Source organism: Phoenix dactylifera, chromosome 2 (genome assembly GCF_051530095.1).
Source record: "Phoenix dactylifera cultivar Ajwa chromosome 2, Ajwa_hap1_PhDact_Kaust_v1.1, whole genome shotgun sequence".
Lineage (NCBI taxonomy): Eukaryota > Viridiplantae > Streptophyta > Magnoliopsida > Arecales > Arecaceae > Phoenix > Phoenix dactylifera.
The window spans coordinates 552,656-576,356 of NC_143191.1; the positions used below are offsets into that span (position 1 = coordinate 552,656).

General features: G+C 38.5%; 1 protein-coding gene across 1 annotated transcript; it reads left to right on the forward strand.

The window, feature by feature from the left end:
- The first annotated feature begins 5,474 nt into the window (after window positions 1-5,474).
- Window positions 5,475-17,667, forward strand: LOC103714721 (Flavin containing amine oxidoreductase family). Its single transcript, XM_008802093.5, has 9 exons — window positions 5,475-5,891; window positions 10,236-10,421; window positions 10,513-10,597; window positions 11,406-11,553; window positions 11,645-11,725; window positions 12,002-12,173; window positions 13,287-13,446; window positions 16,395-16,498; window positions 17,107-17,667. The coding sequence occupies exons 1-9, from the start codon at window positions 5,526-5,528 to the stop codon at window positions 17,404-17,406; spliced, it is 1,602 nt and encodes a 533-aa protein (XP_008800315.1). The 5' UTR covers window positions 5,475-5,525; the 3' UTR covers window positions 17,407-17,667.
- Window positions 17,668-23,701: the final 6,034 nt, after the last annotated feature.

The window sequence follows — 23,701 nt, forward strand, 5'->3', positions numbered from 1 at the left end:
TTTATCCCTAGTATCTGCTACCAAGTGCCAACTTGCACGGCTTAATCATCATTAGATCAAAGAAGGAGATCGACTTGCATTAATATGGTCATGTAGCTTTCAATTCCTAACAAAGGCTAGGTTGTTGTTGGATATGTTAATATTTAGAGAGACACACGGGATTCATCTCAAAAGAGCAGCACCGCTTAAGTAAAGTGGAAGAGCTTAAGATTTGGACTTTCTTGTTTGCTTATAGTCCTTGGCATTTGCTACACTAATCTAATTCTCGGCAGCTATCTAACTCTCTCAATCTCTTTGTAGGGTTGCATTCAGGCTTGCCAACAAGATTAAAGATTAAAAATGGAGCAACATTGCAAACCTCAACAAGTTTTCTTCCTTCCTTCCTTCTTGTTTTCCCTTTTTTGTTATGGACTCTGGAGATACAGAGATCCTTCAAATTATATAGGAGATTGATCCGCTTGTTGAATAGTTTAACAGGTCTATTTACATATCACTATTTATTTTTTTTTGTATTTTTCTTTCTTGCAAATCTTTTATAAATAGTTTATGCGAACTTTTCTTTTCTAATAAAGGCCGGGTGGCTTTGCTTTTCCTCTTCATAAAAAAAAATGGACCAGTTACGTAGTAGATAAATCTACACCAAAATAAATTGCATCTAAGCTTTAAGATCCATGCCAACATTAACCAAATCAAACTCCCCTGTTCAGAAGGAAGGGAGTCCAACCACAAAGGCTCCTCCTTGAAGCAGATGTTGATTAGATGATGCTGCAACAGCACCTCCAGTTAATTAAAATGCTTTCAATGGGGCAAGTAAGCTGCTTGCTCCCTCCGAATGTTGTCGTTTTTATACTTTGTGCAATGAAAAGAAAAGAACAAGTGACCTGAAAACCACTTTCTAGTCTTTCGAGTGCCGGATGGCTCTGAGGATATGTTTGAGGCCCAGAGGGCATGGAGGCCATCAAGCAAGACAAATAGTGATTGAAATGTAGATAGCACTTGCACCTCACATGACATCATGTCCTCCTCGTGCATGCATGCATGCCCCCCACCCCCCAGGTATCATAGAACTGAGAGAAGACGGGTGTACATGGGTGGACCAGCTACCTTTTTTATCTTCTTCGAACTTTATGGCATGAGATGTCCTTAGGTTGTTTGTCCTAGGGAGAAAGTCTTGGCGAGAAGAATCTCCATTCATGGCCGTCCATCACCTGCCGAGAGCTACATACTGCAGGTCTTGGAGATCCGGCCATGCACTGTAGACTTGCCATTCTCTTGGGGAATTTTTAGAAAAAGGGACGGCCAGGCCAGCTGTGGAAGCCTCTCTGTTCCACACCAAGGAGAACGATTTGCCCCACCGCCAATTCATGCATCCAATGCGGACATGGTCGCGTGCAGGACCGAAGGGGATGGGGGGGGGGGGGGGGGGGGGGGGCTTTGAGCCTCGATTCCTCCTACTACTTTAGAACTGGGCCTGACCCAAAGAGTGGGCATTGATTGAAGGAATCATGGAGGGGAGAGGGTGGTGGGAGCTTGTTATCAGCCATTTAAAACCAACAGCAACAAGCAAATCAGTTGTCGCTATCCCTTGCGGTCCAAATATATAGTTGCAGCGATCAGTGAAGCCCATCCTTACCTACCAAAGAAAAGCATGTGAAAAATCTCACCCTGTTCCCTCTGCTTGGAAACTTAGCAGTCATACTATATATATATATCTTGATACAAGTTAAAAGACTCCTTTCCCGCATATGTTTAGCATTATTATGCTCCTTTCATGTACTACACATTAAGAGAAATATTCTAATGTGGCTTGAGTTTAGGTGAGTCGGATTCGGAAAGAGGAAAAAAAGCCATGGACCTAATCTACTGGACCGATCGATCCATCTTACTCGAATGATGAACTTTATACATTTGAAACTTCGATTCATTATCTGCTCAGAAGCCAAAACGTGAAACAAGAGCAGAGAGAGAATTTAAGGGAGTACATATATATGCATGCTTCGGAAAGGCGAAGGTTCCGTTAATCCATGCCTTTAAGAATTGAAGCATTTTTTACCAACTCAATGTAAATATCACGTTGAAACCATCACTATCTGACGCGGTGCAGCCAAAGATCTTGCAAGATTTGGAGACGTTGCAGCAGGTGGTCCTCTTGAAACATGGGGTCCAGCAACATTGAAATGTGATAATAGGATGCACGACAATGACGGGTTGAACTGCTGACAAAGGACCCAAAGATAAATGACAGGCATCATATGTTTGAAGCGCTCGACACAAATCAGCATTGCAATCCATGAAAGCAAAACCCTATAGGATAGTTTTTTTTGGTGTAAAGGGAGGCAAAAGGAGCCACCCGATTTTTATTTTAAAGATTAATCGTATTTACAACAGAGATGAGAGGCAGAGATGAGTTACATTGTCAAGGAAGGAGAGGAACAGATGCGAGAAAAAGAAGCTAAATGACTCCAACCAAGTGTCCGATAATCGGGACAGCAAATGTTGATGCTCGCAAGACAAAGCAGTGGAGGAAAGAATCTCACACGTATGATCAATTTGGTGCACCTTCTTCCACCTATCAGTTTGCTGTCTGTTTGGATTCCTTCATCTTCATTCCTCTCTCTTGGAATTCTAGTAAATTGCACACAAAGAAGCTTTATTCGATTAATTTGGAATGCTCTTCTTTCTCCTCTTGATGAAAGATTTTGGAGGGTGATCACCGTATTCAGAACTGAGCAAAGAATGTCCCAACTGAAAACTGGAGTCAAGACTCATTGCCATGGTTAAAGTCGTTTGAAGCCTCATAGTGCACTGTTCAAGTATGGCACAAGAACGAGGAATTATTATCCATCCTGGCATCGTCAGATTCTCCATTTGTACATGATTGCAGGTAGTTGGCGTGGGACCTGTTTTGATGCTCATTTTGGCGTCCACCGGCAGATCCTCCATTGCTTCAAGGGCTTGACGGGTGATTTGTGTGCTCAAAGATGAGAGATCCCACGAAGATAGAAGGATGGATAAGAGAATAATCTAGAAAAAAAGATTTTTAGTTAGTTATACTCCTGCAACATAGATTCTTGGAAGCTTAGACAGCCTAATTTTTTCTATCATGTTGGATTCTAGCAAGGCTAAAAGATTATTCGTGCATTTTCAGCAAGATCACTCCAGATTGAGAAATCCGGGCAGCTATCCTTAGATTAGGGCTTCCTAATGGTAGGTTTAGTTATTTCCCTATCCATTGTCATGTAACAAAATCAGCACATGAATCCATTCATCTACTTCAAACACATCTAAGATTATTTATTATTTTTTTTTGATGTAAAGGGAGGTGAAAGGAGCCACCTGGCTGTTATTAAAGCTTAATCGTATTTACAACAGAGATGAAGGATAGAGATGAGCTATATTGTCAAGAAAGAAGAGGATCAGATGCCAAAAAAAAAAAAAAAAAAGGAGGCTAAATGGCTCCGAATCAAGTACCTGATAATTAGGACAAAAAATGTTGGTGCCATATTCTAAATTATTTCAGAAAGAATAGTATGACTTGGTTCAACGGGAACAACAAAGACTGCCATCATTTGTTTTCCTCAGAGGAAAGGTAGCTATTGTAGCAAAAAAGAGAAAAGGTAACTCGCCCCTAAAAAAGAATGGAAAATAATAAATTTGAACGCCAAACTTAGTTGATAACTTTGTCCCACCTAAAGACTTTTTGAAAGTTGGTATGCAAACCATTGCACATGAGTACGAAATAATTGATATCATTATTTTTTTCTAATATGGAAGGAGCGGTAGGATCTTTCTCGAATATATCAGTTGGATCTTCCACCATGAGCCTTTCGCGTCGAGCCCGGCAGCCAATCGAACCAGAGTTTGAGGTCAATCGAGCCAATTCAAGTTGGGCCCAGCATTTTAGCATAAATGGGCTTACTTGAGTCAAGCCTGATTGGGCTTTGGAATGAGCCCGAGCATGGGAAGATTTCTAGGCCGATTCTCGCCCTGACCTTTGAACATGATAAATATTATTTTTAGTTGTCTAATTATCTATTTTAATATTAAACCAAACTTCAAAGTGCCGTCTTTTGAAGCTTCATATCCTGTGGTCGCTTGTCTTCAATCTTCTAGACAAGAGTATTACTTTAAGTAAAATAAAAAGAAGTGCACTTCTGTAAATTGAGTGTACATTGATCGAATTATATGTATACAATCTATAGTAGAGGATCACAGCCTTCCTGCCCACTTCTTGTGCCTGACTCTAATTCATGTATAATGAGTGAAAACATTTAAAATTTAACACAGTGTCTTCTCTACACAAAAGGAGGGTGCAAGAGGCCTATTTTCCGAAAAACATATTTATTTTATTGGTACACAAAAACATATTTATCGATCTCATTGTTATGTTCTTCAGCATTGCTCTTAGAGATTCTCGTTAGACAGCTCGGGTTCGGCCAAAGGTGATCCGGAATTTGGTACAAGACATCTAGTCCAAGCTCCGTCCAGCCCCTTCTCAACCCAATATGTGTCAGTCCAAACTCAGCGCAAGAAGGTATAGATGAGTTTGGGTTGAATTCCAGCTAGTAGATATTATCTTGAATGGGCATCGTCCACCAATCTAACCTAAGGTTATATCAAATTTTTGTTAAATTTTAAATTTTGGTGGAAGAAATGCAATAAATTACTAATAGATCTAAGACATTCATTTCGTACTTGAATGAATATGGATCATGCAAGATCAATAAAATTTCACCCCTTAATACAAGATCAACAATCCACAAAATCCTACCCAGCTATTATTTGCGAGTAATAACCAGTGAATAAATTGTGATTTAGAAAAGTGTTCTCAAACTCTCCAGGTTGTTGAGATACCCAAAAAAATCAGCACAAGAGAGGGATAAATGAAACAAGATGCCACTAGCGAACATTAATTCTTGAAATTACTTCAAACAAATAAATTGATTAAGCAAAAAGATAAACGTGCGCCTAACTAGATAAAGAAATATTCTCATTATTAAAAAAAAATCATATGGCCAACAAAATACTAGCTTGGCAGCTTCATAATCAAAATCACTTATGTAAGTGGCCCGAATTATGGTGATAGCATTATCCTAGTCACTTAATATGTTTATCTTCCATCACTACTAAAATAACTAAATAAGCTGCCATCGCATGTATATATATTAGATATTTGAGAAACCAAACAACAGAAATGTGAAAAAAAATGCTATTTTACAAAACCTTTATATTAGATACAGTATTTTCTCCTTATATTAATATTTGCATATACAAATATAACAATACTGAAATAATCGGTTTCCATGTTAACCATGAATGGGGATTCCAATCTCATTATGTATTGGCTGTTATGGGTTTTACTTATATACCCTTTTGTTTTCTGGCAAGCATGTAATTACCTGCACCAACACGAATTTTAAAGCACTACCCGGGCCCAAGTAACGGATCATGAGATTATGAGAGGAGAAAATCCTGCGGCCAGGTAATACGAGGCTGCTTCCTTCCAGCTCGCTTCTCGAATTCCGATGGCAACCGCCGCGTCCACCCTCTCCACCGCCGCCGCACTCCCCTTCTTGGCCAAGTCTGCCGGCGGCCGACGCACTCGCCGTCGGATCCGGTGCTCTGTCGCCAGCGACCGCGCTGTGGCCGGCGGCCAGGCGGAGGCGGTGGCAGGGGGGCGGCTGACGGCGGAGTGCGTGGTGGTGGGTGGGGGGATCAGCGGGCTGTGCACGGCGCAGGCGCTGGCGACGCGGCACGGGCAGGGGGAGGTGCTGGTGACGGAGGCGCGCGACCGAGTGGGCGGCAACATCACCACCGTCGAGCGTGACGGCTACCTTTGGGAGGAAGGCCCCAACAGCTTCCAGCCCTCCGATCCCGTCCTCTCCATGGCTGTATGTAGCTCCAATTTCTTTTCTTTCTTTCTTTCTTCCTCACTAGTCCCTGATGTTGTTAGAAATGATGCAGTTGTGACAGAAAAAAGGAAAAAAGAATCGTTCTTTTAATTTGAGCTAATTACTAGGTTTTTCTAGAAAAAATTGAGCTAATTGATGGAGAAAATGATTAGTCCCTCTCTCTCGAAATTGCAACAATTTTATACAATTATCCATCATAGTCACCATACTTATATGTATGTGTGTGTGTGTATGTGTGACTCTTTGATTTGGAGATTGGTTTGTTGTCGTGAAAATCCTCCCTCACATTTGTCGGTTGCTAAAAGCATTCAATTTTGACTCTTTGATGCATCGTCCATACAACATGTGATGGTTTGTTCATTTGTTAGTCATCTCGTGTAAAGTAATCGTGACTATCTATGCTTGTATTACAGGCCTTTGATGTAGCATGAATCATTGCTTTGCGCAATTTGAAAAGTTAGCTAAAGTTTCTAGGTTACCGTTCAAATTTAGCATTATTTTTGAGTCTAACAAGTTCATCAGATATGATCCTTGATCGATCTTGCAATGTTCTAATCAATATGACACATGGGCTTGCATATTCTAGCATCATACCATCCTTGTTTTTTCTATATTGCGAATATGCATTTTCTGATGCCATGTTTATCTTAGAAGAACAATGTGAAGGCGATCATCAATTCTGTGCCTAGCCTTTCATGTTCCCTAATTCAGAGGGACTTTACTGTTCTCAGCACAATTAGTTTTCATACCAAGTGATTGACTTTTTTTCATAATTTGTTCTTAATAATTCGAATGTCAATATTATCTCCTTCCCTTATTCATGCCCGCATCTCCATACTTCAATATATTTAGAGTTAAATTAGAATTTCAAATCTGTTCATCCCCTGCATTTTGCTGGGCATGGCACCTATATTCCATCTTTTTCATACCTAAGATGATAATGCCAAATCTATTCTATAATAACAAGTCTTGTTATTTCAGACCATTGGGTGTTGCTTCTATAATTACCTTTTAGGCTTTTAGATAGTGTTTGGTTGCAGAATAAATTTTTTGAGAGAATGAGCAATAGCAATCCAGGTACTGTAGAGGACATAGGACTTATTCCACAAGTTAAGGAATTTATGGTGTTTGGTTGATGGAATAATTACAAAGAAGGGAGGGGGGGGGGGGGGGGGGGAGGCAACAAGGAATGCGAACCGTCGTGAACCATCTAGTTCGGGGCGTACCGAGACGAGTTGGTGGTGGGCTGAGATTGTTCCGACATTCAAAACGAGAAACTATGAGGAGGGAGAGAGAGAAGGAAAGAGAGAAAGAGAGAGAGAGAGAGGGAGGGAAGGTCTTAGAAAGAAACAAGGGTCCAGAGGGCAGAGCCCCTGCTCCGGCCCTTTGCAGCCCTTCGGTGCCCTCCTGAGCCCGCTCTCTCTCCCCCCTTCTTCTGTCTCCTCCCCCCTCTCTCTTTTCCTCTCTTCCGTTCTCCCTCTCCCTCTTTATTGTGTTGGTACTTATTCTGCACGAAACGACATACAGGCGTACCGAACTGTGCCGCTGGCCGACCAGTTTGGGCTCCGGTACCGACACGGCGAATCTTGGTTGGTAGAATAATTTAAGAAAATAAGTATATTTTTATGTTGTATAGATAAAATTGAGCATCTACTAGCTGTTGAAAAATGGCCAAGTATAGAGGCCTTACATTATAGAAATACGAAGAGCCACCCACAACCCCCCAACATCGTGAACTCTCATGTCCAATCAACTTGGACTATAGAGGGAGTCCTTTTCCTTTTCTATGAAAAATTACCATTATTGTTTATGGTAAAAATGCTAAGCATGGATTGAGTTACACATGTGAACATAGAATTATTTGGTTTTCCCACCTATCAGATCAGCAACCTTGCACAATAATCTTTTAGTGATGCACATAATGGTAATTAATACTCCCTGCATATGAATATGCCCGACATCATATAAATTAGGAATGGGAATTAGAGATAGTTTAATATAGCTATATATAAATAAAGTACCGAGTGTTGCATCTATGCTAGTTATGAACCAAAAGCATATTTCTAACAAATTATGGCATGCATACCTTGGCTACACCAGCAGGAAAAGTGAACAAGATTGCTATAAAAAACAGAATTGGTACACTAAATCTATTGATGCCTAAAATACTGGATTCTACTCTAATTAAAAAACAACTGAATATAAACTAATTACAGGAAAATGCACGCTGAGAGTCTTTCTTTTCTGGGGCATATAGTGAATCATCATGGCTTCTAGCCTGAATGCCAAGTATCAAGAACTGATCGTCATCAACTATTTGAAATATCAAAAATGTGGTACTGCAGTGGGCATTGAGCCGAAAACAAGGAATAAAACATCCAAAATTTGTTCATCAAACCCATAGACATCCAAAACTTGTTCATCAAACCCACAGTCATCTGAAACTTCGTGGTCAAACCCACAAATGACAAAAAATAAAATCAGGGGAGAAAGCCACAAATTGCTGAGTTGAATCATGCCTATCAAGCAAACAATTTTTGGGGGAGAGCATGACATCAAGATCAGATGGAGGGTAATGGTGTCTAAGCCTTACCGGAGACAAGTACAGTGATCACAACATTGTGGAGGGAGGTACTGAACTAGAGCATGGTGAGCCATCGTGATGAAAAACCAGAAGCCCTGAGGTGGAGCTTAAGGACCTGTGCCAAGTTAGCGAGCAAAGATGGTGCTGAGTTGGACTGATGATACATGGTAAGCCAGTACTGAGATAGTGGAAGCCCGGAGAAAAGCCAATCTTCTATGAGGTCAACCCATAGACCACAATCCCCACCTAGGGCAGCTTGCTGGTCATGATCGACACCCAGAAATGGAGATTTAGAGAGGAGGAGAATTAGATCGAGGTTAGATGGGAGGAGATGGGAGGAGAAGGGAAAGTGAACTTGGCCCTAATCCAAAGATATTAATGGTTCAGGGTCATTGGGAATTCAGTGGAATAGGCTTCCATCCAAGTCCATGGAATCAACCTATTCAACCCCTTCCCATTGGAATAGATTTATATTGTAAGTGAGAGGGATATCCCCTCCCACAGCATAAGACAAAATAACTCTATTCTGCCTGGGTTAAAATGCCGTTTTGCAGAAGTTTCGTGGAATAGAGGGAATAGGAGTCATCCCCCCCACCCTTCCGCAGCCAAACACTACCTTACAGTTTTTTTGTTGGGATTTTAGTTTTTTGTTTTCATCTTCATTTGTTGCATGTGTACCACAGCAGTGATGACTACAATTGCAACTGCTACAAAGTTGTTTCCTTGCTTTCAGCCCTTAGGAATGAAACCTCCAATTATCTGCGCATTAAAGGTTTACAACATTTTATTCTTGATAAATGACTATGTTTGACTTATCCAGTGCCATCATGCTTATAGTGAACTCATGAGCCTTTCCATGGCCCTTTGCTGGCTACATCTTACAACTCTTTGAATGTTCCAAAATACATGATCAAGTCATCAGGTAAGTATCTTGGATCTTCTCAATCATCATTATGTTGCCGATCTCCTCATCATTCATGCAAGTGTCATTTGATGCTGTAATACTCATCTAGATTTTTAAGGCAGATCTTCCTGGGTTCCTATGCTATCTTTTAATTTTCCTCAATTGTTACAACTCCCTTTGTACTATTTTTTTCTCTCTCAATATACTCTTATTTTGCTACACTTTCTTGTTTTTTTAAATTTGTGATTTAATGTTTCTTTGATTTTCCTTTATCTGGATTAGTGTATGTATTGAATGGAATACTTTGTGAATGAAGATTCATAAAGCCAAATCCAAATAGTTGGACAAAGCTAGATGATTATGAGTATTGATTGAATGGAGAGAAAGTTTGGATAGAAAACTGAACTTCTTGTACAAATGAGTTTTAATCAATTAACCAGGAGCAGAGGTCGCTTGAAGTGCAGGAGTGAGAAAGCATAACTCTAGAAGAATTGCATTTAGTGTGAAAATCAAATTCTGGAGAGGTACACAAGTGGGTAGCACCCAAGATGGAAGATTCCAGCCACTAAGACCATCTTCAATTGGATGGTCTTCTCTTATCTTTTGCACTGTCAGATTTTGGCTCTGTGTATTCTTTATGTGACACTGAAGTTGATTGAACCCTTTACTGAATCCTTTTTCTTGGGGATCTAGAAAAGTTGAAGCTTTGTTTAGGTGGCTGCTGACATCCTAATAATGCCTGCATAGGCTATTAATAATTTGCTAGATCCATTCTCTGAACACTGTAAAGTTGCGCGAAGCTAATTGGTGCAACTTGCTCATATTGTTGTTGCAGGTAGATAGTGGTTTAAAGGATGATCTTGTATTTGGTGATCCAAATGCTCCACGTTTTGTTTTGTGGAATGGAAAATTGAGGCCAGTACCTTCTAAGCCAACTGACTTGCCTCTCTTTGACTTGATGAGCTTTGCTGGTAAACTGAGGGCTGGACTTGGTGCTATCGGCATTCGGCCTCCTCCACCAGTTTGTCCTTCTCTTTCCTTTTTATACATGCTTTGGATTATTCATATGTGCTAGATTGCCCCTCATTTCCAGTGTTTTACGAAGGTTTCAGGGTCATGAGGAATCTGTAGAAGACTTTGTGCGCCGTAATCTTGGAGATGAGGTTTTTGAACGCCTGATAGAGCCATTTTGTTCAGGTGCATGAAATGTGCTTTGTGCATTTTATCAAATACATGTACAGAATGTTTGTGATTAGAAAGTGTAAGATACTGTGTTTGTGGTATGGCGATATAGATTTCACAAATATTGGTTAAATTAGTTAATCTACTCTTGTGGCATTTCCCTTGTCATTCTTTATATTTGTAAATTTGACATCCATAACTTTGAGAAATCTTCTTCCCAATTACTGTTTTGAATTGTGTATTTTCTTTTACACACCTCTTCCACACTTTTGGATATAATAGATCTTTCCTTTTCATTTCTCACTTGGTCTCAAGAATTTCATCTGCATCTCACCACAACATTAAGTGTTGTGCAGAAGCTTCCAGTTCTTTAGCTTTGCGTACGTGTTCCTGTTGCATTTATTAGTACATCTCCTTTAAGACCTTTTTTATTTATTTTATTATTATTATTTTGTGTCTGTGAGGTAGAGAGAGGGACAGAGAAAGGGAAGGAAGATCAGTCTTTATTAGTTATCCATGTCTGAATACTTGGCTATGCATCTACAAATACTTGAAGCCAGAACCTCTTCCAAACATTGGTGGGGTGTGATTCTGGGCCATTGCTAAGTTGATGATTATGATTGCAATGTTTAATTTTTGTTGAACTCCAGGCTTATTACGAAAGTCTTTATAAATAGTTTTACAACTTTCTAGGCTTAATTCCGACTTACCATTTCCTCCAGTCATTTGTATTATCAAATACTTAAGATTATGCGATACAGTTTTATATCCTTGGATGAATGCTTTCATTTTTCATTGTGGTGAAGAATAACTTTGCATGCAGGTGTCTATGCTGGTGATCCTGCAAAGCTTAGTATGAAAGCAGCTTTTGGAAAGGTTTGGAGGCTAGAGCAGAATGGTGGTAGTATCATTGGTGGAACTATAAAGGCAGTTCAGGAAAAGAGTAAAAGTCCCAAACCACCTAGAGATCCGTAAGATACTGAATTACCAAAGTTAAAGATTTTTTACATCTTAATTTGATGAGTTACTGAATGTTCTAGTTGTCTGCTGGCTATTATGTAGACGCCTGCCAAAACCAAAGGGGCAGACTGTTGCATCTTTTAGTAAAGGGCTTGCCATGCTCCCTAATGCTATCTTTTCTAGGTATGAGTGTCGTGCTATCCATATCTTTATACACCCATGTTAATTTTAATATTAATGTTGCCAATGCCTAGCAGAATTTAAACTTTTTCATACACCTATTTAATTAAAAAAAATGATGCTTTATAAGTTTAGTCTTCACGAAAAATATATTCTTGTCCACAGACCAATCGGTCAAGATCTATCTTGAATTCAAGTTTTTGCAGCATCTAATTTAACTACAGATATTTATGTTGAAGACCTCACACACCGAATTTCTAACTTTCCTTCTATTTCCAGGTTGGGTAGCAAAGTCAAACTATCATGGAAACTTATAAGCATCAAGAAGTTGGACAGCCAGGGGTATATGTTAACATATGAAACACCAGAAGGATTGATTGCAGTGCAGACCAGAAGTGTTGTCCTGACAATTCCATCTTATATTGCTAGCAGTTTATTACATCCTATTTCTGTACGTATTCCATGTTGAATTATGTTTCAAAATCAATGAGGCTGGTAAAAATGTCCTGCCACTTTGCTGATTAAAAAAATAGTTTCCTGCATAAACACATTATATGTCTACTAGTCATTAATTATCTTGATTACACTTTCATCATTGTTGGAAACTCTGAAGCATGGTATATCTTTCTCATTTATCACACAGCTTGCAATAGCCATGTTGCAGGGGCATGATATTCAAGAAGCAATAACATGTAGCTGATGCTTATATCTTATTGTTCTGAATTCTGTGGCAGTGTCCTCAGTTTAATATTTCATCTTTTCTTTCCTTGCAGCTAAATGCCAAATAATGTTTTAAAGTCCAATATTTATCTTTTTCTTCAATCAAGCAGAATCTTGTTTTGACTTTTTTATTTCTGGTCGGTTAGGATCTCTGAATGGTTGACATTAGTGAGCATTATCTAGATGAAAGGATTTTGTTATTAGACTTCTTGCTGCTTATTTTTTGTAACTGTTAATGCCTATGTGGTGGTCAGCAGTAGTTTAGAAGCAACAGCCATGATATTTATCTGAGCATGCTTAAAGTGAACATTTGGAAACTACTGTCCATAATATATTGTGGCTTTTTTCTTCCATTTTAGATGTTCTGCTTGGCGAAAAATTTGCATACTGCACTCTGTAGAAAAACATTGTCTGCATGTTCATTTGATAGGTCTCTTGTCACATCTGATGATTTCTTATAAGGGGTCTGCAGAGAGAAAGGATAAGTACTGCAGCTTAACATAGAGGGAGACTTTTTTAAGTAGTCACTTCAATTCTCTGAAGGAGAGTTCCTGACCTCAGTAATTTATTCATTTCCAAGTGGCTAAAATTTCTTGTCTTTATACATTATGGTGTCTCTTATGCTGCCAAGTTGAACAGGTTACTTTATAATCGCATATAATTGATTTTGGCAGCTAAACTGTAGAACTTGTATCATACATGAATAAGTTTCAGTAATCACTTAAGATGTATACTAGCTGAAGTGGCTATGACTCAAATAAGTTTTTCACCAATTACTGTTTGAAGACTTACTATTTCTGTTGGCAAAGAATATTTTGAAATTCATTCTTGTGATTCTTTTCAGAGTGATGCTGCAGATGCTCTGTCAAAGTTTTATTACCCTCCAGTTGCAGCCGTTTCTATTTCATACTCGAAGAAAGTAATTCGTAAAGAATGCTTGATAGATGGCAAGCTTAAGGGGTTTGGCCAGTTACATCCACGCGGTCAAGGATTGGAGACATTAGGTACAATTCCTCTGTGTTATTTGTACCACTTGTCTGCATATGAGTGATACATTTATATCTTACACTTTTTTACATTTTTGAGTAAATGTGACTGTTTTATCTCCTGTAGCCAATTAGCCATAGTTATATCCCGTCATTCCTGTTCGTATATTCAAGTTTAAAATTTAAATGTTGAAGTTTGTCACTATAATTACATATACTACAATCTAGGCATATTTTTTTTTTATCTTTTTGAATTCGTAGTGTATCTGCTTGATTTACTTGTGTGCAATCAGATTCGACTAGAAGGTAATAAAATTTAAATGTTTTTCTGTTTATGATGCAGAAATCATATAATGTAGTCCCAAGGAAAGGAAATTTCGTGGTCATTTAGGAAGGTGTGCCATATGGTTACAGCAAGATCATTGAGACTTCCATATAGAAGCAATCTCAAGCTTTTGAAGCAACTATTTTAATGCAATAACTTGACAGCTATGGTGGACCTACTCTATGGGTCTTAGAACTTTTAGGTCCTTTTACTCTAAATTTGCCTGAGATGATGTTTTTCTTCTTACTTTAAATTGGGAAGGTTGCTAGTCTTGCAGTCCTTGAATTTTCTGTTTGATTTGAAAACTTTCAGATGCATTTTAACCTCAGATAAATCATTAGCAGAAAAAACCTTCAACCTAGGGTAACGAACCTGTTTCGAGAACTCCCTAGAAATTCAAACCTGTATCTGCTTCTTAAGTGCTACCTTACATCGAAAATTTTTAAAATGTCCATTTCTCCTACCTTCTCTGGTTCTGGCAACTAAAGATAAATCTTTAGATAACAAGATTGGTGGCCTTCGTTCTGGTAACGTCTACCACTTTCCAGCCCAAGTCAAACTTCCCAAGCATTAGAATATTATTGCACAGACAGGGAAGATAGGCATACAAAAAGATCTTACGTGTTTATGCTTCTTTGTTTGGAAATTTATGATCTTTAGATCTGTCTGCTTAGGAATACTGTCTTTTTCAGATATAATATAGAACTCAAATTCATCTTCAAGTTTGTCTTTCAGATGAACTATATACTTGCTAAAAAACTTTTACATTGTATTTTTCCATTTCAGAAATTTATCACTAGGACTATACCATCTCTAGAAACTGCTTATAGCTGTGGCCCTTGCATTGTTTAGTTTGGCCTTTCTGCACTTGTATCAGTCTTATTTTCCTCTTGTATCCTGCTAGTAGTGCAGTATATCAGATATTTATGGAAAGGGTTAACTGCTTGACATTGGTGCGTATCATTCAATTGTTTGTTTGTAATCATACACATGTCAAAATAAATGTTAATAATAGAGCACAAGCCTTGGTGGTCTAAACTTTAGATTTTTTATGTTTACGAGAAGCAAGAAATGTATTCAATAAACTCATATTTTTCATTAAAATAAGTAAAAATTTCACAGCTTGCATTGTTTAGTTTGGCTTTTCTGCACTTGTATCAGTCTTATTTTCCTCTCGTATGCTGCTAGTATTGCAGTGCATCAGATATTTATGGAAAGGACTAACTGCTTGACATTGGTTTTGGTTTCTGGGAAGTCGATTTTGTTTTGATTTTAACAGCTTCAATGGTTCCAATTCAGGTTTTGAAGTTTTGGTTAAAATAACTAAATTCTTAAAAAATCCAAAAATTAAAGAAATAAAACCAGAAATTTTTTAAACATCATGTTAAAGAAATTTTTTCTCCCAATCTTTAAATTGTATAGTATTAATTGTTTTAGGCTGAAATTATTAATCAAATATGAATAATAAAGAATGAAAATATTCGAATGCATTTACCATGTCATGTTTTGGTGCATATCATTCAATTGTTTGTTTGAATCATATGTATGACAAAATAAATGTCAATAAGATAGCACAAGCCTTTGAGGTCTAAACTTTAGATTTTTATGTTTACGAGAAGCAAGAAATATATTCAATAAACTCATTTTTTATTAAAATAAGAAAAAATTTCACAAAAAACTTCATGATCGATTCCCAGAATTTGTACATGAAGACAATTGATGTGCTAAATATGTAGAGATGGATTGAGAAATGTGGTTAAAACTCTCTTGGGTTTTGAAACTTGGCACCCTATAGTGGATAATTGAGTTAATATCACAAATGTGGGCTTAAATTTTTTGTAAATTCAGTATTCAGGTGCCCAATGTAATCCACAAACCCCACCTATTTCCTTTTCAAATAAAATCTTCCAGAAGCACTCAAAACAAAAATCTTAAAAACCTTGTATAAATACCTTTCTCATGAATCTCTTACAACCAAACATCTAAATGCTTCCAATCATCAATTTGTCAAAATATGTTTTGCGAAAAAACGACTATAGTTTTGGCTTGCTTCCAAGGAAGACCAAATTGTTTGACCTCTGACTTTTGGACTTTCTGCTGAAACTTAAAACCATGATTTATATGATGCTAGTGGAGATTCTATTGATGTTCATAACGCTTGTGATCTCCTAGGCATCACTCTATATTCTAAATGCTGTTGGTCAAGAACTATGTATTGTTGGGCACATGAATTTCCCAAATGTTAGACTAGGGTGTTCCAGATTTTTAGGCAACATGATTTGAGAATTACAGATGTATAACTAATAGCTGCTTAAAGTTGCAGACTGACTGTGCAAGAGTTAATCATGTTCTTTAAATAGTTCAACTGGAATATGTACTTGGATTAGATGACAAAATTATTTCTTCTCTTGTCTATCTTTGCTTTCATCATTTCATATATCTGGAGCATACCTGGTACACAATCTGCATGAGGACTTAGGTTTAAACTGGCAAGCTCATTGTGTTTTATTTCTGCATTTTTCTTTAATCAAGACTAGAACAGGATACCACTTGTTCTTTTTTCCTTTTTCTTGTACTTAAATGCACTGTCATTGCTTTGAGACCTCTAAGATATGATATTGTGCCTTGTGTTGCCATACAGGAACAATATATAGCTCATCACTCTTTCCTAATCGAGCTCCCCCTGGAAGAGTATTGCTTCTGAACTACATTGGAGGTGCTACTAATACTGGAATTCTTTCCAAGGTAATCGATCCATCTACCTGTGTCATTTTCAATTTGTATAAAGATGTCCTTAACTGCATAGATCATTGCAGATGCAAAATCTGATTTTTAGAATATATAAGTTACTAGGTTGATGACACTCTTAAGCACAGATATCCTTTAATGGTTTTTCCATGGATAGAAATGTTTGTAGTGGATATGGCTATACTAGTCTAAGATGTCTGACTGCACATTTTCGTACGCTATTTTTGCATGCGTGCACAAGGTGCACAAATTTCTTGCACTGACAACTTCAACATACACCTCATTTGGTGATGTTCCACTTGTTCCCTTCGTATGCTATTTTCACACATCTATATGCTGTTGGATATTGCTTGTTACTTCTGCCTCTAAGGTTCTATATTGTCAATAAAAAACTACTTCTCGCATTATTTACTGTTTTTTAGGAGAGCAAGTGATTCTGTATCTAACTGGTGAATTATGACTGGCTGTTCCATCCTTTTTCAGGATTTGCCTTCTTTCTTCTTATATTTGTGTTTGTTAATTTTGTGCACGCGCGCACACACCCAAATAAAAAAAAAAACTTGCAAGTTGACATCCTTGCTAATTTTCATATTTCATGCTTGAAGACTGAGAGTGAACTGGTGGAAGCTGTTGACCGTGATCTTAGAAAAATTCTGATAAATCCAAGTGCCGAGGAACCCCTGGTTCTCAGTGTGAGAGTTTGGCCGCAAGCCATACCTCAGTTCTTGGTTGGTCATCTCGACCATCTTGAAGCTGCAAAGGGTGCCCTCCGCAAAGATGGTTATGAAGGATTTTTTCTTGGAGGCAACTATGTAGCAGGTGTTGCCTTGGGCCGATGTGTAGAGGGTGCATATGAGAGTGCCTCTGAAGTATCGGAGTTTTTAGCCAAGCATGCATACAAGTGACCAAGCAACGCAAACTACAGAGTCAACATTTCGAAGTCAGGTGCGGCAGCTCTTGAGGAAACATTCTCTTTTATTTTTTAGTTTTCCTTTCATTTTTGTTATAAGATTTCTGTGGTCAGTTTATGAGACTGGGGATTGCTGTTTTGTATTCTTTCTAGTTTTACTTTCTTCTCGTTTTTTCGAGAGAGAATACTTTCTAGTTTGACTTGCATTGCAAAATTATAAGTGGAGATTCCATACAACTTCCTCCTTGAGGGTTTATTTGTATTTGGTAATTCTTGTCTTAATTTCAACATCGTATGTGCATGAAAGATCAATATCACCGTGTATTCCCTTGATAATCTTTGTAGCTCTTCTTTATCTTTCCTTGTCATCATCAAAGTTCTTGTTAGGCATAAATAATGCCTGAATATTTACCTACCAGAAAGAGAGGATACTCTTTGTGAAATGCGGCATATTTGAACGGATTCCTTTTTTTAAAATATCAAAAATAGTGGATGAAAACAGATAATCCATCTTAGAAGTTTGTTCTAATACATCGGAGAAATTTATCTGAGGCGCACAATTGAAATTAATTCAGCTAATATATTAAGCAATGATATGCGCCATGTTCATTATCAGATAAGGTATGAACTGTTGGTAAGAAGTGGGTTTTGGATTTGGATCGTAGGCCAAGAAAAAAAGGACTAATGAAGAAGATTGTTGAAGATAAAAGTAGTATACTTTTAAGAAGTCTCTAAAGGAGCACATGTTGTGCATCATAGAGTGAGCTAAGGAGAGGAGTCATCAAGTTCAAGGTTTTGATCTATTCAATTTATTAGACCAATCATCGCTTCTGCTTCAAAAATTTGTAAGATGGAGGCATGGATTCAGTTAGGAGAAAGTTGCTGAAATTTTTCATCCTCTCTCTCCTCAATTGAGACCCATCTATCCACTGATAGTTGGAAGTATGAGAAAGTTGTAACCTCACTTGGGGTAAGTGCTTACATTTCTCGTACACTAGGCTGTGATCCTCACTACTTTATGCTGACCCGTAGGGGCCCAAATAGGCCGAACATGAGTTAGCTCAAGCTTGGCTTGAAATTCTATTTAGCCCGGTTGAGCTCATGAAAGTCAGGAAACAAGAAGAGGAGGGGTAGAAGAGCTAGTTGCAAGCTTCATCTTGAAGGTGCCTCAAGGATCGAGCTACGGAAGAGCAATCTAAGGGTCAACCGTTTGACGTTTAAAGAGAAGAATGGTGGGTGGGAGGACATAATGCGAGAGTTGAGGGATTCGGGGGCACCAAGAGAGAACTAAGGCAGCATCTAAGCCCCAGTCTCCACACAGTACAAGCTGTTAGATCAAGATCAAATAATCTTTATATACATATATACATATATATATTTATAGGGTATAACCATATTTTTAAAGATGCACCATCCAAAATTTAGAACCAGACAAGTAGAGTAACACAATTATTAGTACAAGCCCTAGTTTGCACATGTAATGCACACTAAGAGAAACTGGCAAACAAAATAAAAATTATATACGTGAAGATAATGTATCTCAACTTAAGATTTTGAATCTCATGATGATTATTTTTTTTCTCGAACAATTTTTTGTTGTTATCTAAAATAATGTCTTCTTTTCTTTTCTGAAGAAAATGGTCTTTGTTGTTTAAAAATATTTAATCTTGCATAATGCTTGAGTTTGTCCAGTCAGAGTCATCAATTTCGCCGAAAAACATAAAACAGGTTTTATATAAAGTCATCTTTGTCAGCTCAGATATTATTCCAAGCTAACGCTCTTAAAAAGCATCCTGAGCAACTCTACATCAGTGCTTCAACCTATATAAGTATCAAATTGATGCCACAATAACAAAATTAAGGTTTTTTATCTACAGTTTTGCCTTCACATTGACTTCTCAACTCTCAGTCGAATATTACCATCATATATATGCAGCAGTTTCTGGGGGACTACTGCTCCGCATATGTAACGCAGAACTTCTCCAGAGTTTGATATTATTATGTCTAGAAGAAGATCTAGAACAATTGGCAGAACTTCTAAACGTTTATTATCATGAAACTAAATAAAATTTGAACTTCCGCAGGCTATATATGCACATGAAGTTTAACTAGCAACCATGAGTCCATCCATCCTCTCACTCGATATCTTTTTCCTTGGGTGGACTCGGGCTGCCGTGGCTGTAGTTTAAGTTACTCAGTAAGTTGGTCCAATAATTCAAGTTGAGACAACCATAGATTAGCTCGTGCTATGTACGGTCCGACATAATCTTAGATCACATTGTTAGGATTGAAATTGAGTGCGATTTGGCACAGTTAGGACCAAGAATTGTGAAGGAAGGAAGGATGATGTATTACCGCGACCAGCCTTCCCACCCTAACCCACCTCAATAATTACTTTTTTTTTACTGAAATAGATGTATCATACAGAACAAACACAAATACAGCCAAAAAAGTCAAAAAATAACAGATCTCAGAACATATCAGGCAACTCCCTCTTTCTAATTTAAAGAATGTCATCGGAGTGGTTGGCCACGTATGCGGCCACCCAATCTATTGTCCCGTTGACCTCTCGGTATATATATTTTGTATGAAAGACCATCTCATTATAGAGCATAGTCTGAATATCTCTAAGCAGTGAGTGGTAGTCGCCATCCATCCCAACCTCTATGGTTACATTTTCTCGGATAGCAAGGTCGCATTGATATCACCAAGTGGGTCCTTCGATGGAGGGGGTCTTGCGTGTGAAGATGGGGCTTGTGGGAGAACCACAGCTCCACTGTCATTATTATTTTAATCAAACTGGATGCACTTTTTCTAGAAATCCAGTGCAGGAAAAACATCTTCGAGACATTCTCAAGGGGATATGCCTACAGAGTCGGCCAAAGCGGATTCCAGGAAGTGGGAGCCTGCCCCTCGCCCCAAGGCTCCTCCAAGAGAGGCCCCACCATGGGGAAATTTGCCCACATGGGGAACTCCAAAGCAATCCTCTGGTCTCGACTGTTGAAATCAGAGCTTTAAGGGTGTGGGGGAGAAAAGGACTGGGGGAGGGGAGGTTAGACATCATTATTATGACGAAAATTAACAGCTTGGAAGGGAAGAAAAGTGGGGTTGAGTGCAGAGGGGGGCTGCTTGCTTGTCCTTGCCCCTTCCTATTGGGCTTGCCAAGGGCTGTAAAGATAAAATAAAGAACCCAATGTATGGGATTATGGAGGCAATGTGATGAGATGTAGGGAAAGTGGCCCATGGGGACTAGGACCCCCATGCACATCATACGAGGCCATTCCTCATACCAACCTCATTCATCCGACATCCCCTCCCCCTCCCAAATGTCCCTTATGGGGTTCGCATACATTGTGCTCACAATCTTCAGAAAGGTCTCCAAGGGTGAAATGCATATATTGGTGGAGATAATTTTCTTCGAGAAAGGCCTATTTTTTTAGAAGAAGGCTGACTCATATTAGAATACAGAGCTTATATAATTGCACACCGAAGATATCGAAATCCTTCAAATTACTTAAAAAAAAAAATTGTTCAGCTTGTTGAATAGTTTAATAGGTCTACTTACAGACCACTATCTTTTGCAAAAAAAATTTATTGCTCTTTTGTATTTTTCTTTTTTGCAAATCTTTTGTAAATAATTTTTGTAAACTTTTTTTTTTTAATAAAGGCTGGGCGGCTTTGCCTCCCTCTCCACCAAAAAAATAAAAAATAAAAAATAATTTCTCTGGGAAAGTTAATTCTACCTACTAATGATTTCCTAGAAGGCCATCTGACAACCTTAGTTGTCATCTTTTCTTGGCTAGTCTGTCCATCATGTTCTGATTGATCGATCGAGTGGCTTTGATTGATTGATGTCGACATTATGGGAGCTAGAAAATCAAAAGCTTGTAGAGATCCGAGGAGTGTGAAATGTCCACGGAATACATGCTTGAGGCGTACACAAAGTGCATGCATTGCACCAATGGGGACGTTGGACCAAGAGAAAGAGGCCCCAATGGAAGCAACATACGGGGGAACAACCACCCCCCTCTTTTTTTCCCTTGTTACTGCACCATCCTTCAATTTGCCATTTCTTTAGGAGCAAGATAGGCCAGGTGTTCCCTCGAGTAGATCAAAGAAAAATTCTTGGAATTGCATCTAGTCCTTGTTGACAATTTTTATGCCCTCTTGACTCCCACGCGAACTTTGGACTCAAAAGTAGTTTGGGGATCCCCGAATGGAAAATGTTGCAGGTCTAATTTCATCCCTTTCTCTCCACAAAGGACTAACTTCCACTCATTAGGACTCGTCAGGGGAAAATAGAATAAAACTTTAATCTAATTAACCAGCACCAATTAAAGTTAAATTTTGAGTTAAGTCATGCCCCCTGTGACAATGGGAATACTGCTACTGTAACAAAGAGAGAGAGGGAGAAGGAAAGAAAAAGAAAGGAAGGTTGTTGGTTGGTCTAAGTGTCGGTTGGCTTTTTTCTTGTTTTCTTTTTTTTTTTCCCTTCTTCTAGTGTCTAGGGATATAGTTGATTGCATGTCTCCTTGAAGTAGCTCCCTTGTCTTTCTTTTGCGAGGATCGTGGGCTTCTTTAAACAATCTAGCCTTTTACCAAATGAAAGCCTCTAAGACTCCCAGCTTTTTTATTCCAAACTTCAAACCCCAAGCACACCTTGTCTCTTTCCCCTGTCAACAAGATAATATATAACAGTGCTGCTTTGTTTCTAAAGTTCACCGTTGCCATAAAGAATGCACCTTTGTTCCTCAACAGCTTCTCCCTTAAGCTTTTTTTTTTTTCCTTTTTTTCCCTCCTTCCTACCACTACTTTATATTGATATAATCAGCTCACAGGAATCCATGTTGATTTAGCCACCTAATTTAACATTGTGATCAACTGTATCTAGCTCCATTCTTACTATATTATTTTATTGATATCGGAAGAAACCTACAATTCGGAATAACACCGATACAAGCAGAGGATCTTGTTAGCATGTAAATAAATCAAGCAACTCGTCACTTTCTATGCTCGACCACCATGTTTATAGGGCTACTTGCTTGTTTATGTAAATCGGTTAATGCATTTCTTGCGCGAGAAATATCGTAATAAACAAGTGTCATCGGTAGGCAATTCTAGGAGTTCATCAGGTTGGCTAGGAGCTGTTCAAATGCTGATATACATTCTGTAATAAGTATGGATGCAGTATAGGTCTTCTTGTGTTAAGAAAAGTGCAAACACTCAGAAGGGCCCCCCTTTTCTTCTTGCATGCGGTGTCAAAGAAAAAGGGAGAAAGCAAACAAGAAAGCAGATGGTGGCTTGTCTGCCCACTAGATGGAAATATACTTTTTTCCTACTCTTCTCTTGCATGACAATCTTGTTCCGAATGTTGGGTCTTTTGAGCTAGTCTCAAATATGGGAAAACATGTGGCTTTGACTGATCAAACTGTGTGTCCAATGCGAGGCATAGATTCAATGAAGGAGCAGTGGTTGAAGTGTCATGGCCGACGCAGGTCCTGTAACCATCTGCGTAGTGCTAAAGCAAGGATTTGCTGAAAAAAGCCAGTGAGTTCTTGAAGCAGCCAACTCTTGCTGGCCACAGCAGTCATCTAGAACTTGCCAAGTGGTGCCAATTGTCATGTCCGTAGTCGATCGAGTCCATTTCAATTTCTCTTTCAGATATTGGCCCTGCGTTCTATTTTTGAGCAAATGCACCTTGCGTGCTGGAGAATTATTGCACAGATGGCTAGCTCAATCACAGATGGTTGCATCGCTTAACCATGGTCTCTACAATCTCTAGACAACAATTTAACCCGTCCTTTGGGAAGCTAAGCTAGACTTAGTTGTCAATTAGCCATGCCACGAAAACTACAATATCGCACGTAATTGAGTAAAAAAGGACTAGATGATAAAAATTAGTAATCAAAGAGTACAGATGAATTTGGTTAACATCTTGCTAAGAGAGATTTCTAAATAATCAATTCTTTTCCGCTGTTGGAAGTATTGTATGTAAGTTAGCATCCAAGTAAATTAATGAGTGCGACCAAAAATAAAATAGTTTAAGTCCTACACTTCTTTTCCTCTTCCCGAGATTGGTAACCATGAATATGCCAAGGGAGCATGACTTGATTCATTGTATTTATATCGAGACACACACACACACACACACACAAATATTTTGCAAAAGTAACCCTCGCAAGATTTGACATTGCAGGCACATCCTCAAATTAAGCAGCAACTTTGCATTCTTGACACCTCATTCCATTGCTAGATCTCATTTTGAAGCAGTAAAAGGCATTGTGTGATAA

Bases quoted from the DNA above. Each gene is read 5' to 3' on its own strand.
- LOC103714721 (XM_008802093.5), top strand. From the start codon at position 5,526: ATGGCAACCGCCGCGTCCACCCTCTCCACCGCCGCCGCACTCCCCTTC. The intron at 5,892-10,235 runs GTATGTAGCTCC...TTGTTGTTGCAG, and splicing joins ATCCCGTCCTCTCCATGGCT to GTAGATAGTGGTTTAAAGGA. The intron at 10,598-11,405 runs GTGCATGAAATG...CTTTGCATGCAG, and splicing joins GATAGAGCCATTTTGTTCAG to GTGTCTATGCTGGTGATCCT.